Source organism: Erinaceus europaeus, chromosome 15, assembly GCF_950295315.1.
Source record: "Erinaceus europaeus chromosome 15, mEriEur2.1, whole genome shotgun sequence".
Classification (NCBI taxonomy): Eukaryota; Metazoa; Chordata; class Mammalia; order Eulipotyphla; family Erinaceidae; genus Erinaceus; species Erinaceus europaeus.
Genome location: NC_080176.1, coordinates 8,849,850 through 8,870,041, shown reverse-complemented (window position 1 = coordinate 8,870,041; position 20,192 = coordinate 8,849,850). Strand labels below are relative to the sequence as shown.

Here is a 20,192-nt window from a genome sequence, read left to right as displayed (position 1 = left end):
CTAGAGATGGAGCTGGGAGCCTCAGGAGTGCAAGTCGTACACACCATCAGCAGAGTATCTCTTCTGCCGCCAGAGGGCAGACTTCAAATGACACCTGTCAGCAGGCCTGAATCCCACTCACCATCCCTTGTTAGAGCATCACCCCCCAATGCTGTCATTGATTTCTGTCATCAAAACAAACAAACAAACAATGCGGGGGGGGGGGCGGTCAGGCAATATTGCACCAGGCTAAGTGCACTTAGTGAGAAAGCAGAGAGCCAGCCTGGGATCCAGAGCTCTGGGCATGCAAGTCCTGTGCTCTGCCACCGGGCTGTCCCCCCAGCCCTGATCTCCTTCTTACCTGTGGGGATGGCATAGTCACTGTGTCACTGGGCTGTCCCATGTCGCTATGGCTTGCTTTTAGGCAGAGCCTGGGAGGACAGGAAGGACAGGATTTTCTTTTTTTTTTTTTTAGGAATTTTAAATTTTATTCAGAAAAATTGAGAACATTCACATGTTAGGCAGAGAGAGAGAGAGGAGAGGGAGAGAGAGAGAGAGAGATGGAGAGAAAGTAGAACAGAGATCATACTCACATGATGCCTGACCAAGAGCAGGACAGGATTTTCTGAGAGTAGTTGGATGGAGACCCGAAAGTGGTTCCTTCCATCCATTGAGAGGGTAACCCTGGGTGCCACCACCCTGTAGGGGCGCCCGAGGGCCTCCCCACTGCTGAGTTTATGCTACATTGGCAAGTGTAGATTAGCTCTCCCCCACCCCCACCCCCGCGGTGGGGCGAAGGAGAGGCAGCTAGGAGGAGACAGAGGGCCAGAAAAACTTGTGTGTGTTTGGCTTTGTTTTTGTTTTGTCTCTCTAGGGCTTCACCACTCCAGGTGATTTTTTTCAGAAAGAGAGAGAGAGAGAGAGAGTCCAACGCTGAAGCTTCCTCCCATGCAGTCGGACTCAAACCTGGGATCACAGGTGTGGCAGAGGACAGCACTATCCAGGTGAGCTATTTCTCTGGACGGTGTGTGTGTGTGTGGGGGGGGGGTGCTTCTTGCAGGTGACCTTTCTTTTTTCTGCCAAACTTTCTTCTCTATTTTTTAAAAAATTATTTAATCTTTTTATAATTTTATTTATAAAGTGATAAGAGGGGTACAGGGAGTCGGGTGGTAGCGCAGCAGGATAAGCGCACATGGCGCGAAGCGCAAGGACCAGTATAAGAATCCCGGTTCGAGCCCCCGGATCCCCTCCTTCCGGGGAGTCACCTCACAGGCGGTGAAGCAGGTCTGCAGGTGCCTATCTTTCTCTCCCCCTCTCTGTCTTCCCCTCCTCTCTTCATTTCTCTGTCCTGTACAAAAACGATGACATCAGTAACAACAATAATAACTACAACAACAATGAAAAACAATGGCAACAAAAAGGAAAATAAGTAAATAAATATAAAAAAAATTTTTTAAAAAGGATAAGGGGTACAATTCCACATTAATTCCCACCACCAGAACTCCATATCCCATGCCCTGCCTGCCCTGATAGCTTTCCTAGTCTTTTTTTAAAAATATTTATTTATTCCCTTTTGTTGCCCTTGTTTTATTGTTGTGGTTATTATTATTGTTGTTGTCATTGTTGGATAGGGCAGAGAGAATTGGAGAAAGGAGGGGAAGACAGAGAGGGGGAGAGAAAGACAGACACCTGCAGACCTGCTTCACCGCCTGTGAAGCAACTCCCCTTGCAGGTGGGGAGCCAGGGCTCAAACCGGGATCCTGACTCCGGTCCTTGTGCTTTACACCACCTGTGTTTAACCACTGCGCTACAGCCTGACTCCCAGCTTTCCTGTTCTTTATCCCTCTCGGAGCCTGGACCCAGGGTCATTATGGGGTGCAGGAGGTGTAGGGTCTGGCTTCTGTAATTGCTTCCCCACTGAACATGGATGTTGACAGGTGGATCCATACTCCCAGCCTGCCTTTCTCTTTCCCTAGTGGGGCAGGGCCCTGGGGAAGCGGGGCTTCAGGACACATTGGTGAGGTCGTCTGCCCAGGGAAGTCTACCATGATGGCATCATGGTAGCTTCTGGAACCTGGTGGCCTCACTGGGAATTCCCTCTGTTTCTTGTTAATGACTTTTGTCAGTGTGATTGCGCTTCTAACTGGTGCCTGAGAACTCAAAGAAATCACACAACAGACAGCCTCGGCTCCACGCAGCAACACACTAACCTTTGCTTATTTTCCATAGATGTACAATGTTTCAGCGGGTGTTAGGATTTTTAAATAACTGTTTCTTTAAGATGTTTACTTATTTTTAATGAAAAAGAAAGACAGAAAAATACATAGAGAAAGACCAGGGCGCTGACCAGCTCTGATTTATTACGTGTCATTTCTTTCTTCTCCTCCTCCTCCTCCTTGTTGTTCTCCTTCTCCTATTTCTTCTTTCTCTTCTCCTTCTTTTTTTTCCTCCTCTTCCACTCGCCCTTTTAAAAAAAATTATCTTTTATTTATTGGATAGGGACAGCCAGAAATTGAGAGGGTAGAGGGAGGTAGAGACACCTGCAGCCCTACTTCACCACTCACAAAACCTTCCCCCTGAAGGTGGGGACTAGGGGCTCAAACCTGGGTCCTTGCGCACTGTAACATGTGCGCTCAACCAGGTGCGCCACCACCCAGCCCCCCTCGTTTTTTTTTCATTGCCGGCAGGGTTATTGCTGGGGCTCGTTGCCATCACTGTTAATCCACCACTCCCAGAGACCATTTTGCTTTCTTTTCTTTTTTTTTCCCCTATTTTATTTGATAAGACAGAGAAATTGAGAAGTGAGGGGGAGGTAGAGAGAGAGAAAAAAAAATAGATGCCTTCAGACCTGCTTCACCGCCTGTGAAGCTTCCCCTTTACAGCTGATCTGGGTCTCTCTATCTCTCTCACCATCTATAAAACAAAAAAGAAAGAGGGCAGGGATAGATAGCATAATGGTTATACAGAGAGACTCTCATGCCTGAGGCTCCAAAGTCCCAGGTTCGATCCCTTGCGCCACCATAAGCCAAAGCTGAGCAGTGCTCTGGTAAAATAAATAAACAAATAAATAAATATTTAAAAACAACAAAAGAGAGAGAGAGAGAAAAAAAAGGAAAGAGAGAACGAGGTGGGGGGGCTCGCAGGGAAGACAGAGTCCTCGTGAAGACATTGAGCCCTTGTGACGGGGGGGGGGGGGGGGGGGGAGGGGAGATAAGCTAAAAGGAAGAAAGGAAGGAACGAAGGAACAAGGCCCTCCCACAGTTACAGCCACGCGTTGCGGAGTCCACAGAAGTCTCTCCTGCGGCTGCTCGTTATAGAATGGTGTTTTCTTATTGCCATTCCACTGGGGGAAATAATTTATTTAAAAAAATTTTTAAATAAATGCCCCTGTCATTTATCGTCGTTGTTGTTATTATCGTTGTTGGGATTGCTGTCCTTGTTGTTGGATAGGACAGAGAGAAACGGAGAGAGGAGGGGAAGACAGAGAGGGGGAGAGAAAGACAGACACCTGCAGACCTGCCTCACCGCCTGTGAAGCGACTCCCCTGCAGGTGGGGAGCCGGGGGCTCGAACTGGGATCCTTATACCCGTCCTTGTGCTTCGCGCCATGTGCACTTAGCCCGCTGCGCTACCGCCCGGCTCCCGGAAATAATAATTTACAAGACAATTGTCACGAGTCTGATTTCTCACCGCCTCATGATGTGTCTGCACAGCATTGCCACCACCGGTTTCTGTCCTTCATGGTGTGCTGGGTCCCCAACATCCTCTCAGCTTCTTTCTGCCTCCCCCACCACCATGTCCCCCTCCTGTCTCCCTACCCCACACACACACCCAGAATCTTCAGCTTGGCTGCAACAGGCCACACCCAGTGCAAGTTTCCCCCTGTGCTTCTTCCTTTCTTGATTTCTTCAGCCCCACCTCTGGGTGGCATGGGGGTGGGTGGGGCACCTGTGGAACACTAGAGTTAGCGGCCTCTTTTTAAAATAAATCTTTTTTAGTTTTCTAAAAATTAAATTATTAGGGAGCCGGGCTCAGCGCAGTGGCTTACGCACACGCACGAAGCGCAAGGACCGGCAGGATCCCGGTTCGAGCCCCCGGCTCCCCACCTGCAGGGGAGTCACTTCACAACAAGTGAAGCAGGTCTGCAGGTGTCTGTCTTTCTCTCCCCCTCTGTCTTCCCCCTCCTCTCTCCATTTCTTTCTGTCCTATCCAACAACAACAACAATAATAATGACAATGATAAACAACAAGGATAGCAAAAGGGAAAAAATGGCCTCCAGGAGCAGTGGATTCGTAGTGCAGACGCTGAGCCCCAGCAATAACCCTGGAGGGAAAAAAAAAAAAAAACTAAGTTATTATTTTTTTTATTTGATAGGACAAAGAAAAATTGAGAGGGGAAAGAGAGGAGGAGAGAGAAAAAGAGACACCTCCAGCCCTGCTCCAGGGCTCGTGAAGCTGGTCACCCTAGCTCTGGGGTCAAACAAGCTTCCACGGCCCTGTTCCACTCTGACAGCTGCCATGCATGCAGGTGTCACTCCCACCTCTCTTTCAAGGGTGGCCCGCTCTTAAAGTGTTTAATGATTAATTTCAACAAGGCCCTGGCTGATTCATTAACAGTCTAGTATGCACTGCCCGGCAAGGCCCACTCAGAGAAACAGCCTCTTACAGAACAGGGAGGTAGTGTGGGGTGGGGGCAAGGAGAGACAGACGTCTACTTTCAGATCCTGAAACAACACTGTCCACTGTCACAGAAAGTCTTTGTTGTTATTGTGGCTATTATTTGTTTAATTTGATAGAGATATTGGGGGTGGTGGCGCACCTGGTTGAGCGCACATATTACAATGCGCAAGGACCCAGGTTTGAGCCCCCCGGTCCTCACCTGCAGGGGGAAAGCGTCATGAGTGGTGAAGCAGGGCTGCAGGGGTCTCTCTGTCTCTCTGTCTCTCTCCCTCTCTATCACCCCCTTCCCTCTTGATTTCTGGCTGTCTCTATCCAATAAATAAAGATAATTTTTTAAATTAAAGGAAAAAAAACAGATATGGATTGGATTCTCTTTTTTTTTTTTTTTTTTAACCAGAACACTGTTCAGTTCTGGCTTATGGTGGTGTGGGGAATCGAACCTGGGATGTTGGAGCCTCAAGCAGGAGAGCCTCTTTGCATAACCATTATGCTATCTACCCTCCACCCTTTAAAAAAAATTTTAATATTTATTTATTCCCTTTTGTTGCCCTTGTTTCTATTTTATTTTATTTTTATATTTATTTAAGAAAGAAGACATTAACAAAACCGTAGGATAGGAGGACCACATAATTCCTACCACCATATCTCCATATCCCATCCCCTCCCCTGATAGCTTTCCCATTCTCTATCCCTCTGGGAGCATGGACCCAGGGTCATTGTGGGTTGCAGAAGGTGGAAGGTCTGGCTTCTGTAATTGCTTCCCCACTGAACATGGGCGTTGACTGGTCAATCCATACTCCCAGTCTGCCTCTCTCTTTCCCTAGTAGGGTGGGGCTCTGGGGAATTGGAGCTCCAGGACACATTGGTGGGGTCATCAGTCCAGGGAAGTCTGGTTGGCATCATGCTGGTATCCGGAACCTGGTGGCTGAAAAGAGAGTTAACATACAAAGCCAAACAAATTGTTGAACAATCCTGGACCTAAGACTGGAATAGTGCAGATGAAGTGCTGGGGGGTACTCACTGCAGATTATTGTGTACTTCTGCTTTCAGGTATATCTTTTGCCCTAGTTTATGGATACGTGTGAACATATGCTCTATCTCAGGAGACCTGGTCTATATCTAGGTTTGGGGACTTTATTAGGAAGTGAACCACCTGGAATGGAATTAGAGAATCCTGTGAAAGGAAAGGTCTCACCCGAGTGATGAAGCTGAAGGGTTGACATTCCACACCTGAAGTCCCTGGACACAGTCTGAAGTGAAGCATGCTGGGGTGGCACTTGTTGTGTTGATTAGGTTGCGATTGGTGGATGCAATCTTATTTGATATGAATTGAGAGAAGCATGCAGGAAAGTGGGCCCCACCCTAAGGTTCCAGGACTGGGGGAAATATAGGCTCTATAGTGGAAATGTGAGGTTCCTGCTGTCTTAGGGTTCAAGAAGGCAATGGATACTTATTGTTATCATCACATTATTTGGTAATTGGGTTAACTTTGAAAAGTTCCCTTTGTTAGGGTTTGCTGTATAATACCCAGCATCTTGTATATAGCTGTGCTACCGGTTGCTTCTGTTCTACCTGGTCTAGACTTTTCAGAGAGTCAGCATATCAAAGACTCAGCCTATGTATTAAGAAGACTCACTCTGTTTTAAAAAGTTAGAGACATACTATCAATTTTTCCCCTCTCATATTAATTAAATGGTGATTTATATGACTACACTTTTAATAGGAATGTACATAAACACCATTCCCACCACCAAAAGACTATGTCCCATCCCACCCACCCCCCGCCCTTCCCCCTGCCGCCCCGGGAAGCCAAATGTCCACCCTCCCCCTCACCACAGGGTTTTTACTTTGGTGCCCTACTCTCGATTTAATCAGATCCTGCTTTTAGTTTCCCTTTCTGTTCTTCTTTCTCAACTTCTGTTGATGAGTGGGATCACCCCATACTCATCTTTATCTTTCTGACTTAGCTCACTTAACATAATTCCTTCTAGCTCCATCCAAGATGGGTCAGGTAAGGTGAGTCCATTGTTCTTAATAGCTGCATAGTAGCCCTTATTGTTTTATTGTTGTAGTTATTGATGCTGTTGTTGTTGGATAGGACAGAGAGAAATGGAGAGAGGAGGGGAAGACAGAGAGGGGGAGAGAAAGATAGACACCTGCAGACCTGCTTCACTGCTTGTGAAGCGACTCCCCCGCAGGTGGGGAGCCAGGGGCTCGAACACGGATCCTTATGCCAGTCCTTGCACTTTGCACCACTCGCGCTTAATCTGCTGCGCTACCACCTGACACCTTCTTTTAATTTTTTATTATATGTATTTGGGGGTAAAATAACAGAAGGAAATTGAGAGGGGAAAAGGGAAATAGGGAGAGAAACAGAGAAACCCCTACAGCACTGCTTCACCACTTAAAAAGCTTTACCCCTACAGGTGGGGATCAGGGGCTTGAACCTGGGTCCTTGTGTATGGTATTGTATGCACTCAGCTGGGTACACCAGCACCAGGCCCACAAAACCTGCTTTTTAAAAAAATATTTTAAAATATTTATTTGTTTTCCCTTTTGTTACCCTTGTTTTTTTTATTGTTGCTATAGTTATTATTGTTGTTAATTGCTGTTTTCATTATTGGATAGGACAGGGAGAAATGGAGAGAGGAGGGGAAGACAGAGAGTGAGAGAGAAAGACAGACACCTGCAGACCTGCTTCACCACCTGTGAAGTGACCTCCTGCAGGTGGGGAGCCGGGGGGGCTTGAACCGGGATCCTTGAGCCGGTCCTTACACTTTGCGCCACCTGTGCTTAACCTGCTGCACCACCGCCTGACTCCCAGGTGTTTCTCTTTCTCTCTTCTCTTTATCTCCCTCTCCCTTCTCATTTTCTCTGTGCCCTATTCAATAAAAGAGAAAGAAAAGAAGAAAAGAACATGGCCGCCAGGAGCAGTGGATTTGTAGTGCCGGCACTGAGCCCCAGTAATAATCCTGGAAGCAATAAAAAAATAAAAGTAATTGTGAAGTGGAGCCTGGTACAGACTAACACCACAATCATTTATGAATGACTCTGTAACAGAGCTGCAATTTGGGGGGGAACAGGTGGACCCAGAAGAGGGAGGTGGGCTGGAAATGGGGTCCGTGGGCCTTGGCTCTGCTTAGCCAGTGACTGCCCCAAGGCCCCTGGGTCCCATGTGGCCAGATGCCCTGAATTCTGAATGTCCATGGTTTGCGGATGTTAAGTGACAATCTGATTGCAATGGTTCCTTTTGCTCTGAATGTCCCACTGTCTGTCCCTCTTCTTGGGGGTGGGGGTGTGAAGCCTACAGGGACAGGTGGCAGAGCAGAAGGTGGCCTCTGTGAATGTCCCCCAGGTCCCCTCCTGGTTGGCTCCCTTGGGCTCCATCCCGCACCCCCTTCCCCCTGCAGCTGGCCATAAGCAGCCCTGTCCCCGCAGGCTGGACTCCAGTGCCCTCCCCCTCACCCCCCTGCCATGCACCCTTCCCCAAGGCAAGGGCTGTATGGAGACCCGAGCTTAGGGCAAAGCCCCCCTCTTGCCACCGTCCCCCTCCAGGGGCCAGCCTGGAGTTCAAGTTCAAGGGTTCCAGGTTGGGCTCAGCTTCTCCTCTGCCTCTGGGGAGACTGTTTCTCGAATCTGGGCAGTTGAGGCTGGAATTTGGAGTTTGACCCATGAGGAGGTTCTCTCTGTAGCCAGCGGTGTGGGCGGGCAAGGGCGGGGAACGGAGGGCACCCCTGTCTTCTCTGGGACTGTGGCAGCACTGGGGAAGCAGCACGGGCGTCTCCCTCCTCACACCCATCTCCGCCTCCTCCTCACTCAGAAGCCACCGACAGGAGGTCTCTGTGTTAAGGTAAGACTCCCACCCACCCCCATTCACCCCAATCCAGCGATCCCCATAGAACAGAATGGAATCTGAGGTCACTGGATTCTGGGAACTGAAAGACACTAGGCTTTCTTTGATGACATGTTTCTGCCCTTGGTGCCTAGACACTGCGTGCTGCCAAGAGAAAGCGCCCACAGACCACGGATGGATGGATGCATGGATGGATAGATGGATGGATGGATGGATGGATGGATGGATGGATGGATGGATGGATGGATGGATAGTTGGCTGGCTGGATGCACTGGCTAAAGGGTGGTTCTCGGGGTTCCTCACCTGAGTAGCAGGTGGCTCAAGTGGCCTTTTAGTGAGGGAGAACTGGAGGAGGCACTTGTCTGCTTTTGAAGACCCTGCCCTTCAACCCGGAAGTGCTAAGCCTGAGAGGTGCACTGGCCATGCCTGAGAGGGGCTGTGCTGGTGTATGGATAGAGGCACCAGGTGCTCTGGGGAAGGTGCCCCTGCTGCCCCTTCTTTCCGGAAACCGGAATGAGGTGGGCGGAGGAGAAAGTTCTCCTCCTATTCATAGTTTTTTTCTAGAGAACCTGTTCCTCACGGAGACACCAGAGCCCCTCCCTGCATTGCAGAGCTGACCCCTCCCTCTGGCTGGGATGTCCCACCCACCCACCCCCAGTCCCTTGAGTCTCCTGAGTTCCAATCAGTCAGAGGCCAGCTTGTGGCCATGAGGTGGGCAGGTGGCCACAGAGGCATGGCAGGGAGTGGCACGGTTGGCTGCCAGCCTGGCGTTTACAGCCTGTGCCCAGGCTGGTTCTCACTTCTGGAATGTTCCCTGCCAACTGCCCACGTGCCAAGCTGTGGGGAAGAGCTTGAAGGTCAACCTGGGTTGGTAGTTAATGAATGAACATCAGATGAGAGGGGTGCGTGTAGGTGGCCAAGGGATGCCTGGTTATGAAGCCGGGTGGGGCCTCGGGGCCACAGGAAACCCAGCTCGGCCACGCCAGCCTTCCTGTGAGGGGGAAACTTGCTTTGCCACCATTCAAAGCCGAAACTAGAGGCTGGAGTTCTGGAAATTAATCGCCAAGGAGGGTCGGCCTTTGGTCCAGGGGAGGGCGAGAAAGGCAGGAACTGGGGGCCATTGGGAAAGAGGTTGAAGATCATCCCATCTCCTGGGTCATGACTCCTCAACCGTCCTTGGAGCACAAAGCCCACTGTCTGTCTTAATTACTCTTAATCATTTCAAGAGGGCGAGGCCCCTCCACCCTGGATTAGAATCCCAGAGGCTGGAGCTGAATCCAACTCTTTATCAGCCTCAGGGTTTTTTGTTTGTTTGTTTGTTTGTTTTCACCTTCTCCCACCAGAGCCAGAGCAGACAGCCCTGTCCTTTTGGGATCACCTATTTTTAAAATATATTTTATTTATTTTGGAGAGAGAGAGAGAAATTGAGAGGGATGGGGAAGAGCAGGGCTCTGTTCTCTCTCTGTATCTTTCCCTCTATCTCTCTCTCTTTTTTTAATATTTATTTTATTTATTTATTCCCTTTTGTTGCCCTTGTTGTTTTATTGTTGTAGTTATTATTGTTGTTGTCGTTGTTGGATAGGACAGAGAGAAATGGAGAGAGGAGGGGGAGACAGAGAGGAGGAGAGAAAGATAAGACACCTGCAGACCTGCTTCACCGCCTGTGAAGCGACTCCCCTGCAGGTGGGGAGGCGAGGTTCGAACCGGGATCCTTATGCCGGTCCTTGTGCTTTGCGCCACCTGCGCTTAACCCGCTGCGCTACAGCCCGACTCCCTATATCTCTTTCTTAATAGCTAAAATAAGAGAGGGGTGGAGTCAGGTGGTGGTGCACCTTGTTATGTACACACTTTAAAGTGTGCAAGATCACAGGTTCAAGCCCCTGGTCCCCACCTGCTGAGGGGAAGCTTCACGAGTGGTGAAGCAGGGCTGCAGGTGTCTCTCTGTCTCTTACCCTCTCTGTCTCCCCTCCCTTCTCAATTTCTCTCTGTGTCTATCCAACAGTAAACAAATAAATTTAAAAATAAAATAAGAGGGGGGCAGAGAAAGAGAGACACCTGCAGCCCTGCTTCACCACTCATGAAACTTCCTCCCCTGCAGGTGGGGACCAGGGGCTTGAACCTGTGTTCTTGCATAACCCTGTGTGCATCACCAACTGCCCCCCCTTTAAGAATATTTTTTGGGAGTCGGGCGATAGCGCAGCGGGTTAAGCGCATGTGGCGCAAAGTGAAAGGACGGGTTAGGATCCCGGTTCGAGTCCCAGGCTCCCCAGCTGCAGGGGAGTCACTTCACAGGTGGTGAAGCAGGTCTGCAGGTGTCTGTCTGTCTCTCTTCCTCTCTATCTCCCCCTTTTCTCTCAATTTCTCTCTGTCTCTATCCAATAACAAATAAAAAAGATGTGTCATTAGAAAAAAAGAATATTTTTAAATTTATTTGTATTATATTTATTTATTGGATAGAGACAGCCAGAACTCAAGAGGGAAGGAGGTGATTGAGAGGGAGACACCTGCAGCCCTGCTTCTCCACTCGTGAAGCTCTCCCCCTGCAGGTGGGGAGCAGGGGCTTGAACTCTGGTCCTTGTGCACTGTAATGTGTGTGCTTAACCAGGTGCACATTGCCTGGTCCCTCTTATTTATTTTTTTTATTATATATATTGCCTACAGTGTTATTACTGGGGCTTGGTGCCTGCGCTACAAATCCGCTGCTCCTAGAGGCCATTTTCCCCATTTTTGTCACCCTTGTTGCTGGATAGGACAGAAATGGAGAGAGGAAGGGAAGACAGAGAGGGGGGAGAGAAAGTCAGACACCTGCAGACCTGCTTCACTGCTTGTGAGGCAACCCCCCTGCAGGTGGGGTCTGGGGACTTGAACCATGTGCGCTTAACCCGCTGCGCTACTGCCTGGCCCCAGGCCCTTCTTTAAAAAATAAATAAGGGAGTCGGGTGGTAGCTCAGTGGGTTAAGCGCACGTGGCACAAAGTGCAAGGACCGGCGTAAGGATCCTGGTTCGAGCCCCCAGCTCCCCACCTGCAGGGGAGTCGCTTCATAGGCGGTGAAGCAGGTCTGCAGGTGTCTATCTTTCTCTCCCCCTCTGTCTTCCCCTCCTCTCTCCATTTCTTTCTGTCCTATCCAACAACAACATCAACAACAACAACAATAATAACTACAACTATAAAACAAGGGCAACAAAAGGGAATGAATAAATAAATAAATGTTTAAAATAAATAAATAAATTAAATTTATTGGAGAGAGACAGAGAAATTGAGAGGGACGAAGGAGATAGAGAGGGAGAGAGACACCTACAGCCCTGCCTCACCACTTGTGAGCTCCCCCTGCAGGTGGGGACTGGGGACTTGAACCTGGGTCCTTGCGCATTATAACACGTGTCCTCAACCAAGTAAGCCACCACTCAGCTTCCACACCCCATTTTTAAAATATTTATTTATTCCCCTTTGTTGCCCTTGCTGTTTTATTGTTGTTTTTGTTATTGATGTCACTGTTGTTGGATAGGACAGAGAGAAATGGAGAGAGGAGAGGAAGACAGAGAGGGGGGGAGAAAGACAGACACCTGCAGACCTGCTTCACCGCCTGTGAAGCGACTCCCCTGCAGGTAGGAAACTGGGGGTTCGAACCGGGATCCTTGAGCCGGTCCCTGTGCTTTGTGCCACCTGTGCTTAACCCGCTGTGCTACCACTGACTCTCTATCACTTCCCTTTTCAAAGGGTTTATCTGGGGCCTAGGAGGTGGCTCAGTGGTAGAGCACATGTTTTACATGTCTGGGGCCCTGGGTGTGACCACTAGCACTTCCTTCACCCCAGATAAATAAAAATAAGGCCTTTTAGACAGAGGTCAGGTAGCGCACGTGTTACCGTGGCAGGGTAACACAGGAGCCAAGCTAAGAAAGGACAAGCAGCATATGCCCATGGACCCAGCCCCCCACTGTCTCCTTGCTTTGCGGAGTGGAAAAAAAGCCCCACATCTGCCTGGGAATGTTATGTCACTGCTCAGAAGGAGCTGGGAGAGCAGCTCCCTTTGTTCCTTGGCCAGCAGGCACTGGCCTTGCAAACAAAGAGCTGTTCTAGGCCTCTCTGTGTAAGGACACTCACCAGCCCTCCCTTCCTGCACCCACAGGGATGGGCCTCCCAGGGCATCTGCTCGAGAGGCAGAGGGCATCTGGGGACAGGGTCACGTCCACTCTCTGTCCTCTGTGACCACCGAAGAGAGGAGGGGAAGACAGAGAGGGGGAGAGAAAGAGAGACACCTGCAGACCTGCTTCACCACCTGTGACGCGACTCCCCTGCAGGTGGGGAGCCGGGGGCTGGAACCGGGATCCTTACCCCGGTCCTTGCACTTTGCGCCACGTGCGCTTAATCCGCTGCGCTACCACCTGACCCCTTTTCTCTCTCTTTTTAAGGCTGTTTCTTTTTCTTTTTTAATCTTTATTTATTGGATAAAGACAGCCAGAAATTGAGAGGGAAGGAGGTGATGGAGAGCAAGAGAGACAGAGAGACACCTGTAGCTCTGCTTCACCATTTGCAAAGCTTTCCCCCTGCAGGTGGGGACCGGGGGCTCAAACTTAGGTCCTTGAGCATTAAAACATATGTGTGTGCAACCAGGTGCGCCACCATTGGCCCCAGCTGTTTCTTTTTCAATTTGATTTATTTATTTGATAGAGACAGAGAAAATTAAGAGAAGAGGGAGTGATAGAGAGAGACAGAGAGACACCTGCTTCACTGCTTATGAAGCCTCTGTCCTGCAGGTGGGAACTGGGTGCTTGAACCTGGGTCCTTGCACACTGTGATGTATGTGCTCAGGCAGGTGCACCTCCGTCTGGCTCTAGGACATAGTGCCTTTTAAGTGACTGTTTACTGAATGTCCAGGTTCTTGCTCAGAATCTGGGAGGTGGCTGGTGCTTAGTAACTGGGAAGAACAGAGAAAACGGGGCAGAAAGAAGTGAGGATGGGGAGGGAGGAGAGAGGGAGAGAAGGAAAGAGGCAGCGAGAAGGAAAGAGGCCCGCAGCAGAGGATAACCCACTGAGCTTTGCCTCATCACCGGGGTTCTAATCCCACCCCAGGCACTCACTGTGACCTTTTCTCTCCCTGAGCCCCACCCCCCCTAGTGAGGAGGAGGAGGAGGGAGGAGGAATGTGGGAAGGGATTGCACGGTGAGTGCATGGGCTCTCCAGCAGCTGAGGCAGTGAGGTACTTAGTGTCCCTGGTCCTTCCTGTACCTGTGGTGAAGAAGCAGCCAGGCCCTAGGCGCCATACCCCCTCACCCCTGGGGATCAGGAAGCGCTTGGAGCTGGCGCCAGCTTGCCCAGAATGGTGATAAATGACTCCTTTATCTGCTCCAGTGCCAGGCAGGGGCAGCTGGGGGAGGGGCAGGCTCAGGCCACTTCCCCCCCCCCTCTTCTCTTCCCCCCTTCCTCTCCTGACTTCTAAAACAGCCCCCTTCCCAGTTGGGCATCAAGCTCCACCTCAAGCTGCCTCGAAGCGCCCAGTCCCCACTGTCCTCAGAGTCGGGAGGGGGGTGTGGGGGGCAGGCTGAAGGCTCTGGATTCATGTCCAGACAGCCCTGGACCAAGTCCTAGACGGAGTCTCCCTCTGTCCCTCACTCACCTGGCGACAAGGCTTCTTTCCCTGTGGAGCATATGAGAAGCCCTGCCTCGTGTGGTCCAGGAGATGGCGCAGCGCAGTGGGTAAAGCATTGAACTCTCAAGCATGAGGTCCTGAGTTCAATCCCTGGCAGTACCTGTACCACAGTGATGTCTGGTTCTTCCTCCTGCTATCTTCTTCATGAGTCAATAAATAAATAAGAATTAAAAGGGGGGGGGAGAGAAAGAAATACTGCCTAGACGTGAGCAGAGGGCACCGGAAGTAGAAAGCACGCCTTACAGTGGATGAGGCCCTGGATTTGAGCCCTGGCGCCGTGAGGGAGCACCGTGGACAGTAGGCCGCTCCCGTCTTTCCGTCTCTTTGTTCTCTCTCTCTGGATACAGAATGGAAAGAAAAAAAAAAACTGCAGCCGAGGACTGAAATCCCCAAAGCTCCAAAGGTCCCAGCACCACCATAGCCAGAGTTGAGCAGTGCTCTGTTCTCATTAAACAAACAAACAAACAAAACCTAAGTGGATTGAAACAACACAAGTGCTGGAAGTCGGGCGGTGGCGCAGCGGGTTGAGCGCACATGGCGCAAAGCACAAGGACCGGCGTCAGGATCCCGGTTCGAGCCCCCGGCTCCCCACCTGCAGGGGAGTCGCTTCACAGGCGGTGAAGCAGGTCTGCAGGTGTCTGTCCTTCTCTCCCCCTCTCTGTCTTCCCCTCCTCTCTCCATTTCTCTCTGTCCTATTCAACAATGACAACAACAATCATAACTACAACAATAAAACAAGGGGAACAAAAGGGAATAAATAATAAATTAATTAAAACTTTTTTAAAAAAGCACAAGTGCTGTGGTCCGGGAGGTGGCGCAGTGCCTAAGGCATAGACTCTCAAGCATGGGTCCTGAGTTCGATCCCCAGCAGCACATGTACCAGAGTGATGTCTGGTTCTTTCTCTCCTCCTATCTTTCTCATGAATAAATAAATAAATTCTAAAAAAAAAAAAAAAAAGCACAAGTGCTAAAGAAAAAATATGTATATATATAAAACAAAACACAAGTGCATTAAGAATTCTGGAAATCAGGGTCAGGGTATATAGCATAATGGTTATGTTAAAAGACTCTCTTGCCTGAGGCTCCAAAGTCCCAGGTCCTAACCCCCCGTGCACCACCATAAGCCAGAAAAGAATGCTGGAACTCACATTTTACTGAATGCATTTTATGGAAGATCAAGGTGGCTGGGTGGTGGTGGGGTTGCTCCTAGAGGCCATCTTTTCCCACTGTTGTTGCTGCTGCTGCTGTTGTTGGATAGGACAGAGAGAAATGGAGCAAGGAGGGGAAGACAGAGAGGGGGAGAGAAAGATAGACACCTGCAGACCTGCTTCACCAGTTGTGAAGTGTCCCTCCCCCACCACAGGTAGGGAGCTGGGGGTTTGAATCAGGACCCTTGTGCTGGTTCTTGCACTTCACACTTCTCTTTCTTTTAACCACCAGGCTATTGCTGAGACAGAGAATTGAGGGAGAAGAGAAAGGGAAGGTATAGAGGGAGAGAGAAAGAGAAAGAGAGACAACTGCAGCCCTGCTTTACTGCTCATGAGGCTCCCCTGCTTCCCACAGGTGGGGAGTGGGGGATCAAACCCAGGTCCTTGTGCATGGCAATGTATGCACTCAATTGGTTGTGCCACCACCCAGACCCAGCCCTCTGCTTTTTTTTTTTCTTTTGCCTCCAGAGTTATCGCTGGGGTTCAGCGCCTGTACTACGAATCCACTGCTCCTGGAGGCTATTTTTTCCCATTTGATGCCCTCGTTGTTTATCATTGTTGTTGTTATTATCGTTGTTGTTGTTGGATAGCACAGAGAGAAATGGAGAGAGGAGGGGAAGACAGGGAGGGGGAGAGACAGATAGACACCTGCAGACCTGCTTCACCACCTGTGAAGCGACTCCCCTGCTGGTGGGGAGCCGGGGGATCGAACTGGGATTCTTACACTGGTCCTTGTGCTTGGCACCATGTGCACTTAACCTGCTGTGCTAACGCCTGCCCCCCCCATCCCTCTACTTTTTAGAGCCCTTACAGTGGCATTAGCCTTGCCTGGAAAACGCAAGATAATCTCCCTATTTTAAGGAGAACTAACAAATTACCTTAATCCCATCTACAAATTTACTTTTCCTCTGTCAGATAGTTTAACACACTCACAGGTTCTAGGGATTAGGATGTGCACATCATGGATAAAGGATTATTCCAGGGATCCAGGTGGTGAGCGCACAGGTTATAATGCACAAGGACCCAGGTTTGAGCCCCAGTCCCCACCTGCAGGGGGAAAGCTTTGTCATTGGTAAAACAGGGCTGCAGGTGTCTCTCTGTCTCTCTCACTCTCTATCTCTTCCTTCGCTACCAATTTCTGACTGTCCATCCAATAAATAAATAAAGATAATATTTTGGGGGGAGTCAGGCAGCAGCACAGCGGGATAAGCGCACATGGTGCGAAGCACAAGGACCGGGGTAACGATCCCAATTCGAGCCCCCGGCTCCCCACCCGCAGGGGAGTCGCTTCACGGGCGGTGAAGCAGGTTTGCAGGTGTCTGTCTTTCACTCCCCCTCTCTGTCTTCCCCTCCTCTCTCCATTTCTCTCTGCCCTATCCAACAATGACGACAACAATAACAACAACAATAACTACAACAACAATAAAAAACCAACAAGGGCAACAAAAAGGAAAATAAATAAATATAAAAAAATAAAAAAGATAATTTTTTTTTAAAAAAAAAGAATATTATTCTGCCTTCCACAGGAAGCCTTTAAATTGCTCTTAGAGGCGCAAGATACTGAAAACCAGTTTAGGACAGCGGTTTCAGGCATGGATTCTAGAGCAAGATTATTTTCCTTGAAACCCAAGCATCACTACCTGGGATGTATCATCTTGCACAACTTACTTCTCTGTCTCAGTTTTGCTCCCCGTAAAACTGTGATAAAATAGTGTTTTCGGGGCCAGGCGGTGGCGCACCTGGTTGAGCGCACATGTTACAGTGTGCAAGGACCTGGGTTTGAGCCCCTGGTCCCTACCTGCAGGGGGAAAGCTTTGTGAGCGGTGAAGAGGGACTGCAGGTGTCTCTCTGTCTCTCTCCTTTATCTCCCCCTTCCTTCTCAAATTCTGGCTGTCTCTATCCAATAAATAGATAATAATAAAAAAAACTGTATGTTAAAAAAAAAAAAAAACAGTGTTCTTGTGGCCCGGGAGGTGGCGCAGTGGATAAAGCATTAGATTCTCAAGCATGAGGTCCTGAGTTCAATCCCTGGCAGCACATGTACCAGAGTGATGTCTGGTTCTCTCTCCTCTTATCTTTCTCATTAATAAATAAATAAAATATTTTTTAAAGATTTTATTTATTTATTAATGAGAAAGATAGGAGGAGGGAGAGAAAGAACCAGACATCACTCTGGCACATGTGCCGCCGGGGATTGAACTCAGGACGTCATGCTTGAGAGTCCAATGCTTTATCCATTGTGCCGCCTCCCGGACCACAATAAAATATTTTTTTAAAATAGTGTTCTCTTTGCAGATATGTAGACATTTTCAAAGATGGCTGGCTTGTACTAAGTGCCTATTAAATATATTAGCTTTTAAGGGCATATCCAAGGGCTGAGGGGGTGCCATCTGGTTGGGTGCACATGTTACAGTGTGCGAGGACCTGGGTTCGAGCCCCTGGTCCCCACCTGCAAAGGAAAAGCTTTGCAAGTGGTGAAGCAGTGTTGCAGGTGTCTTTCTGACTCTCTCCCTCTCTGTCTCCCACTTCCCTCTTGATTTCTGTCTGTCTCTACTCAATAAATAAAGATAGTTAAAAAAAAATTGGGAGGGCAGGTACACCTAGTTAAGCACACATGTCACAGTGCACAAGGACCCGAGTTCAAACACCTGGCCCCCACCTGCAGGGGGAAGCTTCACAAGTGGTGAAGTAGGGCTGCAGGTGTCTCTTTGTCTCTCCTCTCTCTTCCCTTCCTCTCAATTTCTCTCTGTCTCTATCCAATAAATAAAGATAATAAAAAATAAAACATTTTTTAAGAAAGGACATATCCAGCATTGCAGTAAGATTGTGAGATTTATTTATTTATTTAGCCTCCAGGGTTATCGCTGGGGCTTGGTGCCTGCACCACGAATCCACTGCTCCTGGAGGCCATTTTTCCCATTTTGTTGCCCTTGTTGTAGTTGTTATTGTTGTCATAGCTGTTGTTGTTGTTGTTGTCATAGCTGTTGTTGTTGTTGAATAGGACAGAGAGAAACCGAGAGAGGAGGGGAAGACCAAGAGGGGGAGAGAAAGATAGACACCCGCAAACCTGCTTCACCGCTTGTGAAGCGACTCCCCTGCAGGTGGGGAGCTGGGGACTCAAACCGGGACCCTTATGCCAGCCTTTGTGCTTTGCACCATACGCGCTTAACCCAGTGCACTACCTCCCAGCCCCCAGATTATGGGATTTACTCCACAACGACGAACCAGCTCTTAGATACTCAGGGAACACAGACTTATCTGGTTTTGTTTTTCTTTTTTCTGTTTTTCCTCACTCCTGGACATAAGTTTACTAAGTAGAAGAAAGTGGTGAAACCATCTGTACCATCTAAACTATTTGTTCTTCTTTCTGTTTTGCCATATGAGTTTGCTGCATTGGCCAGTATGAATGGTGGATGTGGTGTGACTTCATTCTAAGTATGTGTGAGGTGAATAATTAAACAGACGGACGGACAGACGCACTGCCCTGAATATCTGTCTCCACCATCTTCTTGCTTGGATGCGCCAAGGAGGCAGCCATGAAGACATGGGAAGGGAGACCCCCGGATTCTGACATCTGACACAAGCTTTCACTTCCTCAGCACGGAACTTATTCAGCACCATGGAGAGCAGCCCCAGCAGCCCTCCGCCCACACAGCCGGAGGATCCTCTGGAGGCGTTTCCCCAAAGGAGCCTGGAGGCAGGTGACATCGCAGTGTTGGTTCTGTATTTCCTCTTTGTCCTGGCTGTTGGACTTTGGGTAAGCGGGATTGGGGTTGGGGGGCTGGAGGAGTGGGAGGCACTGCCTGATTGGAGGCGTGACTTACCCCCATCATCATTTTAGGGCTAAGACACAGGGAGGGACAAGCTACGACACTGTCACCCTTCCTTCTTCTAGCGTTTGCCCTTCTTCCGTAGCCAGTCAACAGCATCAGGTTGAGCCTGATGTAAAGTTTCGAGACCTCCTTTGAATCTGGAGAGGTGGCAGTCGTTGACTATGTGGGTCATAGTCTGTCTGTAGCCGCAGGGGCAGTTCGGGTCGTCTCTGGCTCCCCAGCGATGGAACATAGCGGCGCACCGGCCATGGCCTGTTCGATAGCGATTGAGGAGGGCCCAATCATAACGTGCTAGGTCAAAGCCGGGTTGACGCTTGCAGGGGTCTGTGATGAGGTGTTTGTTCTTTACCTCAGCTGACTGCCAACTCTGTTTCCAAGAGTCTGGAACAGAGAAGTTCAGTGTAGGTGTAGGGGACCAGATTGGATGACTAGACCTCAAGCGTTGGACAGGGTGGGCGAAGATATCCGCGTAAATTGGCAGGTCCGGTCGAGCATAGACGTGGGAAATGAATTTAGATGATGCCGCATCCCGACGAATATCTGGCGGGGCAATGTTGCTAAGAACTGGCAGCCATGGAACCGGGGTGGAACAGATGGTTCCAGAAATTATCCTCATGGAGGAATATAATTTGGAATCGACCAAGTGGACATGGGGGCTACGGAACCATCCTGGGGCACAGTATTCTGCAGTGGAATAGCATAATGCCAGAGATGATGATCGTAGTGTGGAAGTCACCCTTCCTGCCATAGGTGATAAAGAAAGGTTCAGGGAATCCGGCGGTAGCGCATTGGGTTAAGCGCACGTGGCGCAAAGTGCAAGGACCTGCGTCAGGATCCCGGTTGGAGCCCCAGGCTCCCCACCTGCAGGGGAGTCGCTTCACAGGCCGTGAAGCAGGTCTGCAGGTGTCTTTCTCTCCTCCTCTCTGTCTTCCCCTCCTCTCTCCATTTCTCTCTGCCCTATCCAACAAAGACAACAACAACAATAACTACAA

General features: G+C 49.5%; 1 protein-coding gene across 5 annotated transcripts in view; it reads left to right on the top strand.

The window, feature by feature from the left end:
- The first annotated feature begins 838 nt into the window (after positions 1 to 838).
- SLC5A11 (solute carrier family 5 member 11) overlaps positions 839 to 20,192 on the top strand; it is a 53,768-nt gene continuing 34,414 nt past the window's right edge. For 2 of the 5 annotated variants that reach the window (XM_016189783.2, XM_060172782.1), the window contains exons 1-2: positions 858 to 983; positions 18,895 to 19,124. In XM_016189783.2, coding sequence (XP_016045269.2) covers positions 18,987 to 19,124 — 138 coding nt within the window. In that variant the 5' untranslated portion in view covers positions 858 to 983; positions 18,895 to 18,986. Of the gene's footprint in view, positions 984 to 18,894; positions 19,125 to 20,192 lie in introns of all 5 variants that reach the window. The other 3 variants (XM_060172781.1, XM_060172783.1, XM_007526633.3) reach the window with 3 other exon arrangements.